Source organism: Anabrus simplex, chromosome 1 (assembly GCF_040414725.1).
Source record: "Anabrus simplex isolate iqAnaSimp1 chromosome 1, ASM4041472v1, whole genome shotgun sequence".
NCBI lineage: Eukaryota > Metazoa > Arthropoda > Insecta > Orthoptera > Tettigoniidae > Anabrus > Anabrus simplex.
In genome coordinates, this window is record NC_090265.1 from 598,195,259 (window position 1) to 598,212,643 (window position 17,385).

Genomic DNA, 17,385 nt, shown 5'->3' on the forward strand with positions numbered 1-17,385 from the left:
CTATGTTCGTGTTTGTTCCCATCAGTCTTTTTGCATCAGTCTAGACTAGAGACTAGTCACTAGATATGGGAGTCTTTTTAAGTAATTTAGTACATAATTTCAATGATAACAACTAGTGACTCTTCTAGAGATTTTGGGAGCCATTTGGAGACAATTCTGACTAATTTTAATTTATCTCAATATAAATAAAATGAGAGTTTTGTCTGTACATTGCTCAGAAGTTAAAAAGAATGATATTTCTGTACCAGTCGTGACCACAGTAACAAGGGGAAATGCACGTTTTAATTTTCCATAATTTCTGTCTGTATGTATGTATGTATGTATGTACGCTCATCACGAGAAAACAGCTGAAGGGAATTTAATGATAATCGGTATAGGGAAAATCGGTCGGGGAATAAGTCGTTACAATCTAGGCCATAAATAATTTTATTCACGCTGAGTGAAATGGTAGTTTAGGAAAAGGCCTAAAATTTAATTCTCAAATAATTTTGTTATTATTGACCCTATCAATAAATACTACATAAGTTATGCATTATTAAATTTCCTACCGTTTGTGTCATAGATTTTTACCATACCAGCTATGATAACAGAGATATTCATGAATTTGGATTTTTGTTGCTAAGTCCATATCAGCGCTGAGGTACGAGAAAATAGGTGAACAGAATTTAAAGAAAATTGGAATGTAAAGTCGGGGAATAAGGAACTATAGTCTATGCTATAAATAATTTTAATCATCTTGTTCAAAATGGTAGTTAGGGGAAGGTGTCAAAAATTTAATTTTTAATAACCGGTACCTATCTTATTGGTCATATCGAAAAGTACTATATAACAAAAGTTATAAGGAATACAAGTTCCAATTATTTGTCTTATTCAGTTTTACCGTACCGATTATAAAAATATTGGTGGTAATGGTGATTAAATTGTGAAGATTATTATAAGAATGAGAAAAATCATGAAGAAAAGATCGCTTGAATAATAACACAAGAGGGAATCGTGTAAGAAAGGATGACTTACTTTACATTAGGTGCTCTCATATCACAGAGTCAGAAGAAAACTAAATGTGAAGGCCTGTAATATAGAAAGCACATAAAATTGATCAACAATAACATTACATTGACCATTGTTTGTTGTGATATGCTTTGTGTATTCTGCTGCCATTTATCTCCGATAAATGGGATTACTGCTGCGTATCGAGTATAACAGCCTGCCTGAATATTGTCGGGAAGTAGCTGGGGAGTTAGATCTCTCTCTTCTTTAACATGCCATTCCTCTGGTTCATAAATTTTCTGATACTACTGGTACGTAGCACACTGGATCATCATAGTATTCCAGCTATTCGATCCCTACTCTGAGGCTGTGATTGTAATGAACAGTGTCACTGCCTTTGTGATATACAGGCCATACTGTAGCTCTGATAACGTCATGCTTTGGGTGGGACTTGGAGGCGATACGCATCCGCTCCGCTTGAATAACACACTCGTTTAAATTACTTAAGAAACCGTTAACACCTTATAAAACCAAAAACTATTCATAAATATATGTTAGTTTTGATATACAATGCATATCCTTCCCCGTAACGTTCTATTTCTCACGTATATCCGTTCTTTTCCGTGAGTACAGGCTAACACTTCGAGACATATTCGTGCGATTTCTATCCATTTTCTAGTCAACTATAACTTTCACATCATACACATTGATAGAAAACAAGCAACCAATTACCAATACAATATACTACAAAAAATTATTTCTCTACTACCAATTCAGTACCTGGAAGATAATTACTTGTAAACTAACCTCCAACAATAACAAAACATTTACTGTCACTGTTTTGAAATTCAGTTATTGTTTAAAAAATGTAGGTGTGAAATTTGATAGGAAAAATCTCAACAGTGTTATTTTACAATACATTTCTACCTAAAATGGTAAAATGCATAAATTGGACTTGAATTTTCAGATACACTGAATTCAAATAAGTTGTAAGTCTGATTACATAAAAATATATCTAATGTTACCCATGTTTTTGCCATAATAAGAAATTTTAACTCACTATCTGGATGAGACACTCTTATTCTCTTCAAATTTAGTCTTCAGGAAATTGGTTGATACACACAACTGTGTGGTGATAACCTAACTCTTTCTTCATCAGAAGGAAACACAAATACTGGAGTGTACTCTTCTCCTTTATAATTTGCTTTGCAGCCAGGCACTCAGCAACTCTAAGCATGGGGATTTCTCTCACTGATAACCTTAATTCAATTTTATACACACAGTGGTTGATAATAAATCGCTGAATGCATTAACTCAATTCATTTTACGCTATGGATATAACATTACACAAATAAACTACAAAATTAAAACACTGCAGAGCGATATTCTTAACCTATAGCCTCACACGAATACATGTTCACACTAAGTTTTCACGTAATAATGCAGTCGATAACGACTCAGTCTGATATGTATCTGAGTAAACATACGGCCAACTTTTAAAATTTCAATAAAACAGCAAAGAATTCACATTTAACTCAACTAACTCACGTGCTTAACTTCCCCCCTAACGATCAGCTGATCGCTTTCGTGCGCTTGCTACAGTACGGCCTATACTTCACGAAGGCAGTGACAGTGTGCACACTTAAACGGAATAATTACACAGGAGTGTTCGCAGCTGTCTGCGGCCTAGTCATTCTAGCTCTGGAACTTTGAAATGTTAGATTGATACTGTAGTACTTTTCGTTAAAAGTGAGAAAATGTGCTGTTTTTCATTTTATCGAATATTTCATATGACAGCATGCCTTTGCTGGCAGGACCTAATGTTTATGGTGCACTATGTCTTCTGGTATGGGCTAGAGCGACTTTGTTACTTTCATTGATCTGTCTCTGTCTTATCCTTGGCTTTGACAATATGAAAGTGACTGAGGTATGAGCGATGCCAGTAATGCCATTCCTGCTGTAGCCAGTCCCTGCTATGAATGGTATGAAAATGTTGCTCATAGGGTCGGTTGATGCATGCATTTCAGTGGGCTTGGCAGACTGATATGTAATAGCAACTTCTGGCTCGAGGAAAGCAACGGGAAAATACCTCGCTCCTCATTTCCCTAGTATGCCTCTTCAGTGATGCCTAGGTCATCTATGACAGCTGATGGCAGAGCTGTTGAGGATCCAACCAGCCTTAGAGCTGAAGACTGAACATACAACATATGACAGCATTGCTCTTAATCGCGACATTTGTACTGACATCATTGTAATGACCTATGTTGACTTCAGCAGGGAAAACTATAAGGACAGTTTTTCTGAGAATTCTGTAGCGAAGCACGGGTACATCAACTAGTTATTGGATGCAAATAGCATTGTGCCTCGCATAATCACGTGGGCGCTTGATGCAATATATTAATCTATGCATTTGCTAAGTAATGCCATCTGAGTACGTTACTAATTGACATGTGTGGACCATGAGTTCATACTATTTTTGGAAGGCTTATCAGGGACCGATCATCTCACATACTTCCTGTGAGGGAATAGAGATGTGTAATTTTTAGCCTTGTAGCCTCGTATAGCAACAGTCGGGCTTTGAGAGAATAAATGCTATAAATATATCATAGTACTGTATTGTGCAAGACATGTAGAATAAGCAGTTTTGACCAATTGTATCTCCTGATTTTTCCTGATTTTCATATTAAAATCTGGTTTTTAGTTTTATATAATTGGCAGGTATGATGGTCCAATGTGGTGATCACCAAATATACCACACCAGACATTTACTCCCCAATTATGACGATTTACAGAGCGAAGCAAATATGTAATGATAGGCCTAATTTTCCTTAACTTATTACTTGCATCATCCACAACAACATTGTTTGTGAAATGTAAAAATCAGAATATGAGAGAAAATCTAACCCTACTCGTTGCCTCTTGAAAAATTGTGGTCTCAGTACATTTATCTTTGCTCCAATATAATTGAATGCGAAGCTTACAAACCTGGGATTTCAGAATGCTGAGAGAAAAGTAGGCCTTAATTTCATCCTCAGTGGTGTCAAACCACTTGTCATAGTCTATTTATTTTTATTATTATTATTTTTTTTTCTTATCTGGGTCCAATAGTTATTCTGTAGTGTAAATAATTGTTTCCCACGCAATGTGGGAAAACAACGGGTCTATAAACTCCAAAAACACACACAGCTCCGATACAGGATTATCTAAATATTTGTATCTCAGTTCTGACACCCTTGGAGACCCTGTAAAGTAATGAATAATTGGTTGGTGATCACTATTATTGACCAACACTCGGGTACTATGTTTTGGTTTCGTGTACGGGGCTTTAGGTGCGATTTTACAGTCACTCGTATCAAATGAACTGTCACTTTTTCTTGAAATATTTTCTTCATTATCATAATATCCATCACTGTCTACAACACTTACAATTAACACAGCAATTGCATTGCTGTCACTGGCCTTTATTATGCCCAAAGCCATGGATAGGAGACTTACTGACAGTTGATGAAATGTTCGTGCTTTCAGAGGCTAAAATAATGAGCAAAACTGTACAAGTTTTTAGAGAGAGAGCTGTAAACAAGCCACATTCCTGTTCTATTCATAGTTCACAGGGTTGAACAAAATATAAGCTAGTGCATACGTAGAGTTCGTGGTTTATAGCATTTAAAAATCAGTGATTTAGCGTTTTGATTTTCAAATTTAGCGTTTTGTAGCATCTAAAGTAATCAAATTTAGCATTTTGTAGCAAATTGGTTAAAAATAGGCATAATTTGCTAAATTGCACACACAACAGTTGGGAGTAAAATCATACTGTTTAATCACACATTGCTCGACATGCAGTTTTGAATTCACTATGGAAAATAAGACAAATATCAACATAAGACTGCAAGAAGTATTAACGAACACACAGGAATATGCTTATTTTCAAATTTACAAACACAATTTCAAAGTGAAAAATACTATTCTGAACGTATTTATTTATCACAGTACAACACACCTACAAGGAAGAGGAATTTCAATGATGATTTAAGTATAACATGCCAATTATTTAAAAGGTGTCCTCCTTCATTTGAGACCGCCTATCAGTTACAATTATGTTGTACTTGCTAAAAGAAAACTCTACATCGACACTGTCCGTAGAGGCCCAAATGCACAGAAGTGCAGCCAAGGCAAAGGAAAGCTTGCAAAACATTTTTTTTTCTTCTTCAAATTTTTGATTGGAGAGTCAGCACATCAATATAGGCCATCTGTATCCGTACATAAAAATGTCCCGATTTGTGACTTTCGGCATGTTGTTTGATCGTCACTTCGCTTCTACCCATGGCTAACAGACAATAAAATAAATCGCTACCGTACTTTTAAACAGAACTACTACTCAACACCAATGTCAAGAATAACCGACTAAGATCAAGGGTCAACACACAAAGAGAATGAACGTGGTGCTTGAAAGTGTATTTGCTGTTTGACTGACTGGTCTTTGCAGTGCTCTTTAGCCAGTGAAAGAAATTCCACACATTGAATGATTTAACCGTTTGGCCTGCCATTACTTGTGAAAGGAAATATTCCCTTACATACTATTTATTTTTCTTCACTTTAACATAAATTTGATTAATCACATAGGCTACATAAGAATACACAAAGCAAAGTGAGCTTTTAGCTCGTCTATAGTAACAGGAAACCAATGTTTTTGTTCGTATTACTGGTTTCAAGGGAAGCAGATCAATTAGCAAGAAATGTAGGGGCATAGGTATTGGTTTCCTTAGTAACGTGATCCCAGAACTGTGGGGTTATAAATTCATTCCCTAAGTCCATTTCTTTCGAATTATTACCCAACCCCCTCCTCACTATAGAGTGAATTTCAAAAACTGGTTTACACGTTACAGAAAGAGTCTTATTGTCAACAAGATCATAATTCCAAGTATCATTTTACTAGACTTCTCAACGGGCGAGTTGGCCTTGCGGTTAGGAGCGCGCAGCTGTGAGCTCGCGTCCAGGAGATAGTGGGTTTGAACCCCACTGTCGGCAGCCCTGAAGATGATTTTCCATGGTTTCCCATTTTCACACCAGGCAAGTGCTGGGACTGTATTGTAATTAAGGCCATGGGCGCTTCCTTCCCATTCCTAGGCCTTTCCTGTCCCATCGTCGCCGTAAGACCTATCTGTGTCGGTGCGACGTAAAAAAAGGAAAACTAGACTTCTCACTCGCTCTTGTTGCATTCTGGTTTTGTCACGTAGTTTCAATTGGCACTATCATCTCGGAACTGAAATCGGAATCACTTTCATCACTGTCATTTGAAGAAGAAGTATTTTCACTCTCCAGAGAATCTTTTCCACTTTCAGCATCACTATTTTCAAGCCAGTTACGAATAAACTCATCCATGCCGCGCTTGGATGCCGCCATGATTGTTTACGAGCGGCGAAATGAGGTGCTTTTTATTTTCCGTATTTCAGCTCAGAGTTACTATTTACACAGAGAAAATAGCTTCAGGTATCATCTGACATCAATCGGTTAGGCTGCAAAACAAAGAGAATAAATCTCTCCGACCAGCTAACTGCGATAATGAACTTATAGATGTTCCGTGCACCAAGACGGAAGTGTCCGTCAAAGCATGTTACCGCTTTACGATCGCAATGGGCGCCGTAATAATTATTTCTCCCGAAATAAATAACATTTATATCTTATTTTTAAGAAAAATGCATAGTTTTTAAAAATATATGTTTATTTCGTATAAAACTGAGAGTTTCGCATCTATTTCGCATAAATTGTATAATTTCGCATTTTGAACCAATTTCGCATTTTATCGCGAATTCGAAATCGCTAAAAACCACCCGTACGGGTCATATAAGATGAAGGCACATACACTGACAAAGTTTCGGCATATTTTGCATTTATCGCAAATGCTAAAAATCACAAACTCTATGCATACGCCTTGGTGTGGCACGTAAACGTCTCGTCTTTGAGTTTAAGGCCTGGCCAATACTTGCATGAACATCATGTCAAATGAGTCCAGTGGGTTAATGGCTTTTTCAAAATTTTGTTTCTAGTTTGCTTTAATAACGAGTCCACATTCAAAATTTTGACAACTAAATCTCAGTTTGTACAAAGGCACCCTGGTAAATGGTTCCACCCCGATTGTGTTGTGCAGACTGTGAAACATCCCGCCAAAGTCATGGTTTGGTCTGTCATCAGTGGGAAAGGCACTGGACGTCTGTACATGGTAGAGGGAACAATGCGCATGACCAGTATAAGGTGGTGTCAAAGAGGAGGCTCCTACCTCAAATAAAAGAATGGTTCCCTAATGAAGAACCATTTGTGTTTATGCAAGACTGAGTTCCATGACATGGAGTGCAATCAGTAAAAACTTTTTTGCCGCAAGAGAACGTTCCTTTGTTGCCCTGGCCAGGAAATCCGCCAGACTAGAACCCGATAGAAAATGTTTGAGAGCTGGTAAAATTAAAGTGGCAGAGGAAACAAGCACCACAAAAATTCATGTCACTGAAAAGATTATTGAATTTTGGTATCACCGCTCGCAAATGCTGGACACTGTACAAGCTTGTATTAAGAGTATGCCAAGCTGAATTGCAGCATTGAAAGGAGGTAAAGATGGCTTGACAAAGTATTGAGATGTTTGGCTTAGTTCTGCTTATTGAACATTTTTTAAAAACAAAACTCCCATCATTTAGACAGAGCAAAATAATCTTAGTAGCCTTTTATACCTCCTAAACTCTTATTATGTTAAAAATTTCAAGGTGCATGTAATAATACAGCCAGGAACTGTGAGTGGTTAAAGGCGACTGTGTCTCAGATTGTGGTAAAGGATAATCGACCATCACACCACTAACGTTCGTTTGGATGCCTAACAACGGAAAACATCAGGCGCAACGGACTTGCCTGGTATAGCCATCTTTTATATATATTTTAACCTGGCACAGGATGCATGATGAGGGAATCCTTCATTCCTTCATTTCGTCATGTCCCACTCCACAATGGTTTTGCGTACATGTCTATCCTTCTAGGTGTTCCATGTTTATTATTTTCCGCATCAGTCTGCAACTGTTGCTTGTTGGTGGAGGTTAGTTGTTCATTTGTGGTACATTGTTGTAATCCTTGCAGTTCGGTGAGATTTTCCCCTCACCTTGCGCCTTGTTACGTTAGTATTTTTGACATTGTTGAATACAGTAAATACATTGAACTATTGGTGACAAGACTACACGGAAAGTGTTAGAGTGGATAGATGAAGTGGAAAAGGAGATGAACCGGAAGGATGAAGCAGGTGAAGATTTGGATGATGTAATTGATAGTTGCAGTGATAATGTTGAACAAATTGAACAAAATAGCAAAAGTGAGTTTTTGGGAATTGAAACAGAAGCTGTTATTGCAAATTCTGACCAAGTGGTGCGAAATAGACCCATATACACAGGGTAAGATGGAGTTACTACGTGGAATGTACATTGCAGAAAAACAACACACAAAAATCTTTCTTCTTTCTGCTGAGATGCAGGGACCATAACATCATTCCCAACTGTGTGAAGCTGAAGCACACGTTAAATACTCCGAAGGCCAGGAGAATATATCAACGTGCTAGCAAGGCTTTTGTGATCGAGAGAGTGCATTACACTCGTAAAGAACTGGACTCAGTCTCCCGACAGTTGTTTCGTTTACACCTGCTGTTAAGCAACACGCTCTCACAGGAATTGTGGTTGTCTTTCGATCGCATTACTGCTATACAGGCTGAACGCAAATTCAACCTGGTGTCATTCAGACAGAAATCTAAGTTCTAGCTCAGAAACAGGCAGTCTCTCGCACAAACCCGGTTGCTAGTAAAACTGTCGTCAATCTTTCCAAGAAATCTTTGGACAAAAACCGAACGGCAATTCTAACTAGGGGTCTTAATTTTGCTGCCGCTCCCTCTAACATTCCCACTGAGGAGTTAATTACTTCCCTTGAGGCAGCCATCCACAAACTACCTACGGATGAGGCTGAGGAGTTGAGACAGAAATGTGCAAGACTTATAAGGTCCGCTGTTGTACCCACGCCCAATTTAACAAGAGGCGGGAGGAGAGCTCTGAAGGAACTTGGAGATGATTCTGAATTCACCGTTCTCTCAGATAAGGGTAATGTGACAGTGGTTATGGACACTGGCGAGTATAAGATCTTGGCTATATTGTCAGAGCTTGTTTACAGACTGAGCTCACGTGACCCTACCACTCGTGTTCAATGCCACCGTGAAGGTCTTAAGGCAATCTTCAGTTCCAAAAGAGGAGGCTAAACATCTGTCCCCGGGGGGATGCTGTACCACCTAGATTATATGGATTCCTAAGGTCCGTAAAAAAGATGTTCCCCTCAGACCTATTGTTAGTGCGATAGGTTCTCCTATGTATGCTCTGGCTAAATACCTAAGCAAATTGCTTCAGCCATACATAGGACGTACTGAATCGTATGTCAGAGTTTCTCGGTATTTCGTCAACAAGCTGTCAACCATAACCCTTCAACCTAATGCACTTTTGGTGAGTTTTGATGTGGAGTCCTTGTTCACTAAAGTGGCGATTGACTCGGTCATGTCTCTCATTGACCACCTCTTCCCTGAGGACATTACTAAGCTATTTTACCACTGCATGAATTCCAGCTATTTCTTCTGGGGTGGGAATTTTTACGAACAGACGGACAGAGTGGCTATGGGAAGTCCACTTTCGCCCATAGTGGCTAATTTCTTTATGGAGCATTTTGAGGAGGAGGCTATTGCTTCGGTGCCCATCAAACCTGTGATATGGTGGAGGTTTGTTGATGATACATTTTTGGTCTGGACAGAAGGTCTTGAGAAACTTCATGTATTTCTAAACCACTTAAATCAGCACCATCCTTCAATTAAATTCACTGTGCAGATGGAGTCAGACAGATGCCTTCCTTTCTTGGATGTTCTAGTAAGAAAGAAACCAGACGACTCCTTGGGACATACTGTCTATTGTAAGCCTACCCATACAAATCGCTATCTTCATGCAGATTCTCACCACCATACAGCACAGAAACAAGGCATTCTCATGACACTCACCAAGAGGGCAAGACGAATTTGTGAGCCATCCAACATCCAGGTGGTGATGGACACACTCAAAGTTACGTTCAAGGGTAATGATTACAGCGATTTGCAGATTCATAGAGCCCTACATCCCAGAGAAACGACCAAGCAAAGCTCACAGAAGGAAGAAGTGAAGGGAACTGCCTACCTGCCTTACACTCAAAAAACCACAGATCGAATTGCCAAGGTCCTCCGCAAACACAATATAAAAACAGTGTTTGGCACTGTCACTAAAATTGCTCACAGTCTGGGTAAAACCAAGGACATTTTGTCCCCAGTTTTACTTCCTAGGGTATACGAAATTCACTGTACTTGCGGTAAGGTATACATTGGCCAAACATGCCGGTCCATTGGTACTCGTATCAAGGAACATGAACGTAATATTCGTCTCAACCAGCCAGACAAATCAGCAATAGCTGAGCACGCTTTATCGTCAGGTCATAATTTCATGTTCCAAGATGCTCAAGCTCTTACTCACACAAGACACTACAGGTCCAGGATTATATGGGAAGCTTGTGGAAGTACATAGAAATCCTAACAATTTCAACAGGGACACTATCAATTAAGTAACACCTGGTTGCCAGCCATTAAGAATTTACATAGTTCCCTTCTCTGTCCCTTCGCTATTGTTATTTCGTTTCAGTATTTTCCAAATTCATACGTTTCTCATCGCCAGATGTTTAATTCCACACTTGTGTCAATGTCATACCATCATATGTGCGTACGCATGTTATGTGACCCTCTTAAACTGATTCTGATGGTTCGGTCAGCTTCCGCTTTGAACTCTAGCGCTGTACCGTGTCCGAGGAGCCATCTGGTGACGAATGAACATACCATTCCCACTTCTTTTGGGTAACGTCTGAATTCAAAGCTCATTGCTTTAGAAGCCTTTCTCGAGGACAGTCAAGATTTTCTTCTGATGATGCAGAGCATCGTTCTCTGCGAAACATAAAGAATTTCACCTTATTTTCTTGACACGGCATAAGCCCAAAAGCCTATGTCATGTCTATATGCATAGGAATCTCATGAGATATTTACCAGGTGCCAAAGGACAAACATGAAACATATTCGGCAATGGAAGCATGACTCTGTTAGCTTTGCTGTATACAATCGGGTATGATAGAGTTCTTGTTTAAATCTGGAAGACTATGGGCTACTGACGGAGCAGATCGAGAACTGTTTTGTTTGGTTGTATGCGCTTTGCATTTTGATGACATCAACACCAGGCAGCCAAGGAAAGATAATTTAATGTAACAAAATGAGATTTTTAACAACTATTCAAATGAATAGACATAGTTTTTAAGCTGACCAACTATGTAATCATCCTTTCTCATATCATTAACACACTAACCCCTACATTGTTTTTAATATCATTTAATTTAATTAGTATTTTTAGTAGTTTTTAAGTGAATCAATGTACTTGCAAATTAACGTGTTTAAAATCTTAGCAATTCACCTACAATAACAGCTGAGGATGTTCCTAAATAAGGAACGAAACATGTACTGTTGACAAATAAATTTGCCAAAAGGCAAAAAAAAAAGTATCAAAACAGTGGAAGAATTTTGAATATTGTAAAATTTAGTGCTTTTTCGATGTCTAGAAATACAAATGTCAAGTTACGATCCTTCCAGTGCTTTTCTGATATCATTTTCAGTGTGAATATGAGGTCTATAGTTGATCTATCTTTCCTAAATCCATATTGTTCTCTTGCAGTTGGGGTGCAGTAATTTTCCTTAATCTTTTCTCAAGAATCTTCTCAAATATTTTTAAACTTTCAAATCTATCAATGCTCCAAATTGAAGGCAGAGAAGGGAAGAGGATTCTAAGGAATAAACACTTATGATTCAAACTCATAACATTTGATTGAAGGAAGTACACCATTATTGACAACCAAAGGGCAGCCAGGTCCAACTGGATGAAGTTTTGGGAGCGGAAGAAAAAGCTGAAAAGTTGCCTCTGTTTAATACTGTCAGACATTAATGCATATGACTGATTAAAGTGCTCCCAAAAAAAAAAAAAAAAAAAAAAAACTCTGCAGGTTTCATTCATTTTAGAACTATTTCTTATTTTATTTACTATCATTTTTTAGTATACTTTATCCACTACGGCAGCCTCAGTATGCTATTTGAGGGAGTTTTGTAAATACAAAAATATTATTTTAATCTATTTTCAGTTACGCCATGGCCTCATTGAACTTGGGAAGTTACAACCAAGCCAAGTCTTTGGCCTTGAAAGCAAGAAAACAGCAGCCGCATAGTAAAGAAATTAATGCTTTGTTAGAGAAAGTAAGTAATTCACATTTATTTCAAGATATTTATTTTTTTTACCTTTGGTATTTGCTTCTTATCACTTAGTTATGTACATGTCCCCTCCATAAAATCTTCGGATCTGTTCATCTTCCTGTACACTTTAGAACAGTGTATATGGCTGCTGCAATCCTTAAGGTCCAGGTACTTTTATCCTTTCTGTAGCCAATTCCATCATTTCCCACAGCTTTTGCCACTCACGAGGGAACCCGCCAAGTATAACAACTCACTTTGCCAGAAACTTGGTGTCTCCAAAAAACTAAAATCAGTAGTAGTAGTAGTAGTAGTAGTAGTAGTAGTAGTAGTAGTAGTAACCCAACTACATTAGCAAAAAGTATGTAGTACTACAAGAAAATAGGGTAGGATCTATTAACACTAAATAACTATAGATCATTCCATGTTAAGAAAACTGTAGTGCTTACCCTTTTTCTTGGATACAAACGTGGATCCCTCGCGAAAATTTTATTTTAGTCATTTGTTTCTTTCATTTTAGGTCAACATAAGGTGCAAGGAGTGCACACACCCTCTCTTATTCGACACCCATAATTCCTTGTGATTAAGGAATATTAAAATGTAATTTATATTGTATTATGAAAGAAAGAAAAAGGATGAGGTATTTCCTTGCCCGGGAGTTATTAAAATTACATTCTCTATTTCATAAATACCGTGTTTTCTTGCGTATTTAACACTTTTTTGACGAAAAATACAGTGAAAACTGCGGATGCATAAATTATTCGAGGAATTCAGGTATTTAAAAAAGTATTTATTTTTAATTTACATTTAAAAGATGCATCATATATACACTATGTGATCAAAAGTATCCGGACACCCCCAAAAACATATGTTTTTCATCTTAGGTGCATTGTGCTGCCACCTACTGCCAGGTACTCCATATCAGCGAGCTCAGTAGTCATTAGACATCGTGAGAGAGCAGAATGGGGTGCTCCGTGGAACTCACGGACTTCGAACGTGGTCAGGTGATTGAGTGTCACTTGTGTCGGAAGTCTGTACGCAAGATTTCCACACTCCTGAACATCCCTAGGTCCACTGTTTCTTATGAGATAGTGAAGTGGAAACGTGAAGGGACACGTACAGCAGGAAAGCGTACAGGCCGACCTCGTCTATTGACTGACAGAGAGCGCCGACAGTTGAAGAGGGTCGTCAAGTGTAATAGGCAGGCATTTATCCAGACCATCACACAGGATTTCCAAACTGCATCAGGATCCCCTCCAAGTACTATGACAGTTTGGCGGGAGGTGAGAAAACTTGGAATTCATGGTCAAGCGGCTGCCCATAAGCCACACATCACGCAGGTCAATGCCAAACGACGCATCGCTTGGTGTAAGGAGCGTAAACATTGGACAATTGAACAGTGGAAAAACGCGTGGAGTAACGAATCACGGTACACAATGTGGCGATGCAATGGCATGGTGTGGGTATGGCAGATGCCCAGTGAACGCCATCTGCCAGCGTATGTAGTGCCAACAGTAAAATTTGGAGGAGGTGGTGTTATGGCGTGGTCGTGCTTTTCATGGAGGGGGCTTGCACCCCTTGTTGTTTTGCGTGGCACTATCACAACACAGGCCTACATTGATGTTTTAAGCACCTTCTTGCTTCCCACTGTTGAAGAGCACTTCGGGGATGGTGATTGCATCTTTCAACACGATTGAGCACCTGTTCATAATGCACGGCCTGTGGCGGAGTGGTTACACGACAATAACATCCCTGTAATGGACTGGCCTGCACAGAGTCCCGACCTCAATCTTATAGCACACCTTTGGGATGTTTTGGAATGCCGACTTTGTGCCAGGCCTCGCCGACCGACATCGATACCTCTCCTCAGTGCAGCGCTCCGTGAAGAATGGGCTGCCACTACCCAAGCAACCTTCCAGCACCTGATTGAACGTATGCCTGCGAGAGTGGAAGCTGTCATCAAGGCTAAGGGTGGGCCAACACCATATTGAATTCCAGCATTACCGATGGAGGGTGCCACGAACTTGTACGCCATGTTCAGCCAGGTGCCCAGATACTTTTGATCACATAGTGTAACATACATGCAATTGGTTCAGCTCATTTGTGGTTAATCGTCATTTGGCGTAAAATTCCGGCGTGATAATTTTTCTGAAAAGTCAAATAGGGTACATCAGATAAGTTGGACATGTGGGTTTGAACTACCGACATTGGAAAATATTCTTCCCATTACGAGCTGACAATACAACCTGAAGTGAAATAAGCATGTACTAATAAAAGTACAGTTCATGTAAGTACACAATAATGACATACCAGCAGAAAAGAAAACTGTCCAACACGAGGAGGGCTGGGCATTGAAGGATGGACCCCTGCTATATTTCCCCAAACCGTTCGTACCCAATCTTGTACAAGTGACGTGTCCATCCACCCTTTTTCTTGGATACGAATGTGGATCCCTTGGGGAAATTTTACTTAAAGCATTGTTTTTCGTTTTAGAACAATACAAGTTGCAAGCTTTCTGCCATCACCTTTTACAGCAAGCATTGCAGTACATCACTCTTTTTCGCTCCTGGTAGTGCGTACGATAATGCTCTATATCCCTTTCTTATTGTTTGTTCGACTTTATGGCATACGGAAACTGATTAGCATCTCACCTGTGGTTCCTATTTGGGAGAGCAAATATTCCTCCACTTGACGCTTCTCAGTCACAAAGTGATGAAAATCGATGACTTTTTGGTTGAAATCATTCCGCATTTTGTGCAATAATGTTGTTGTTTGTTGAAAAGAAAGTCCATTATGTACTTTTTATAAAGTTAATCATCAAGCCTCGGCTAACCGTGAAATCCGAGATGCTGGTTCCATGTGCAGCACCTATATCTCATCCTTTAAAATACAGCATTTCATGAGAAACTGCATATCCAACATTGCGTAACAAAATCACATATTTAAGTAGATCCTCCCCTACTTTTGGAAATTTGCCGCTTTTTGGTCTGCGAAATGCTTTGCGAGACTTGTTGGTCGCTTGAAGTGCACTTCTCTGTTACTGCGGTAGTGCTAGCTTCATTTGGACATTGAATACTTGCGGCCCACTGCCCTATCCCCCATATGTTTCTGAGTAACTGACCACTGCGAGTTTATATGAAACAGTATTACTCGAATACTTGCTCACTGTGGACTAACAAAAAATTTTGAGATCACAGAAAACTCACGTCCCGTACCCGAAACACTTGTAAAATACGTTATGTACCAGACTGGAATAGTGTGTCACTAGTCACTTATGCACTGATTCTCTCACTGAACTAGTGCAGTAGTATTTTCTACCGGCCGATAACAGCACGTTGCCCGGTATTTGGAATCTCCTGTTTTGCAATAGGAAGGCTGCTACCTGAGTAGTTGACATCTTTATTTCGAAATGCATCCGGAGCTGCGTGATGGATGTTCAAAGACATGGGTGCGTCAAATACGTGAACATTTCTTTTTCTCCACTTTGGACTCAAAAATATTGGGATGCATAAATTATGCGAGAAAATAGGTACATTTGCAGGGAGGAAGGACAGTGGTGGGAACAGCCATTGCTTTGTTGCCTTAATTTTCCTTCCGAGTTGCTCTGGTACAAGTAACGCATAATTTGTTACGCTATGAATCGCCGGCAGCTTATCACCGAAGAGAAGTAGTCTATTTGTGTGTGTTCTGATATTCACTACTGTACAGGCCATTGTTACTGAAGATTTTGTTGCTGTGTTGTGCAGCGATACATCAGTAATGACGTGTACTGATTTGCTATGATTTTTACCTGTTCTTGGTTTTGTTATTTGGCTGTAGTTTCTTATGCAAATTTTATACCTCTTTTTTTTTTTTTTTTTTCACAAGCACACTTAATTGTTACCATTCTTTTCATCGGATGATACAATGGCACAGTAGTACCTGGTGTTGCCTGGGCAAATTTATTAATCCTCTCTGCTGTTATTCCTTGCTCTCTGGACCCGGGTTGCCATCTCGCCGTTAGATAGCTCCTCCATTAATTGTAATCACAGAGGCTGAGTGGATCTAGAACCAAACGCCATTATCCAAGTAAAAATGCTTGACCTGTCCAGCAATTGAACGAACCTAGGGCCTCCAGATAAGAGGCAGACAAGCTAGACTATGGGGCCGGGTTCAAGCATTAATTACATGAGTTACAGTTAATAAATGGAACCCTCATCCCCGTGAGCTCCTAAAAATAATTTTCAACTTAGTTTCATCCCCGTTTTATCTTGAAATTAAATGTTGAGTTCACCAATTTATGCACTGCAGTTTTTCCGTGAGGCTGTTGTGCAGAGCCGTTCAATATGGCAACCTTGTTGTCATAAGAGTGATACTGTTTTCTTATTATGGAATGACATAGGAGAATTGACCACCAAATTAAAATCAATAGCAGAAGAGTTAGCTCCAGTGAATCCCAGGAAGAAACACGAATGGTGGAATGAAGAATGTGACCAGGTGATAGAAGACACAAAGCTTGGATCAACCGTCAAGCCACCCCTGATCTAATAGATCCTCCAACCATCAACGAAGTGGAACTCACGATTAAAGAACTAAAAAATTACAAGGATATGGTGAAGACCTACAGTAGTCTTTGCAGAAATCTGGTAAAACACCAGAAAAATTATAAATCTCAATCATCTATTAAAACTGTGGGTCATGGAGAAAATTCCAGAGCACTGCACCACAGGAATAACCCATCCATTATTTACAAAAAGAGATAAAACCTACCAAGATATTTACATAGGAATAACCCTTCTGAACTGTACCTACAAAATATTATCTCGTATACTTTACAACAGGAAGAAAAACACTCTGGAACTACAACTGGAGAATACCAAAGAGCGTTTCACCCATACAGAAGCTGCTCAGCCTGAAATTAATCTCTCTGTATAAAAGGCTAACTCCGACTGGCTCTAATCAATGCTCAGCCAAAACTACGCGACATGAAGAAATGAAATTTTGGGGATACATTTATATTACAGTGTAGGTGCTCACTAGGGGAGGATTTTTTAATATTCCATCGC

General features: G+C 39.1%; 1 protein-coding gene across 3 annotated transcripts in view; it reads left to right on the top strand.

Annotated features, from left to right (window-relative positions):
- The window catches only part of shu (shutdown), a 166,120-nt gene that overhangs the window by 105,289 nt on the left and 43,446 nt on the right, over positions 1-17,385 (top strand). For all 3 annotated transcript variants that reach the window (XM_067135623.2, XM_067135622.2, XM_068225086.1), the window contains exon 7: positions 12,235-12,346. In XM_067135623.2, coding sequence (XP_066991724.2) covers positions 12,235-12,346 — 112 coding nt within the window. The remainder of the gene's footprint in view (positions 1-12,234; positions 12,347-17,385) is intronic.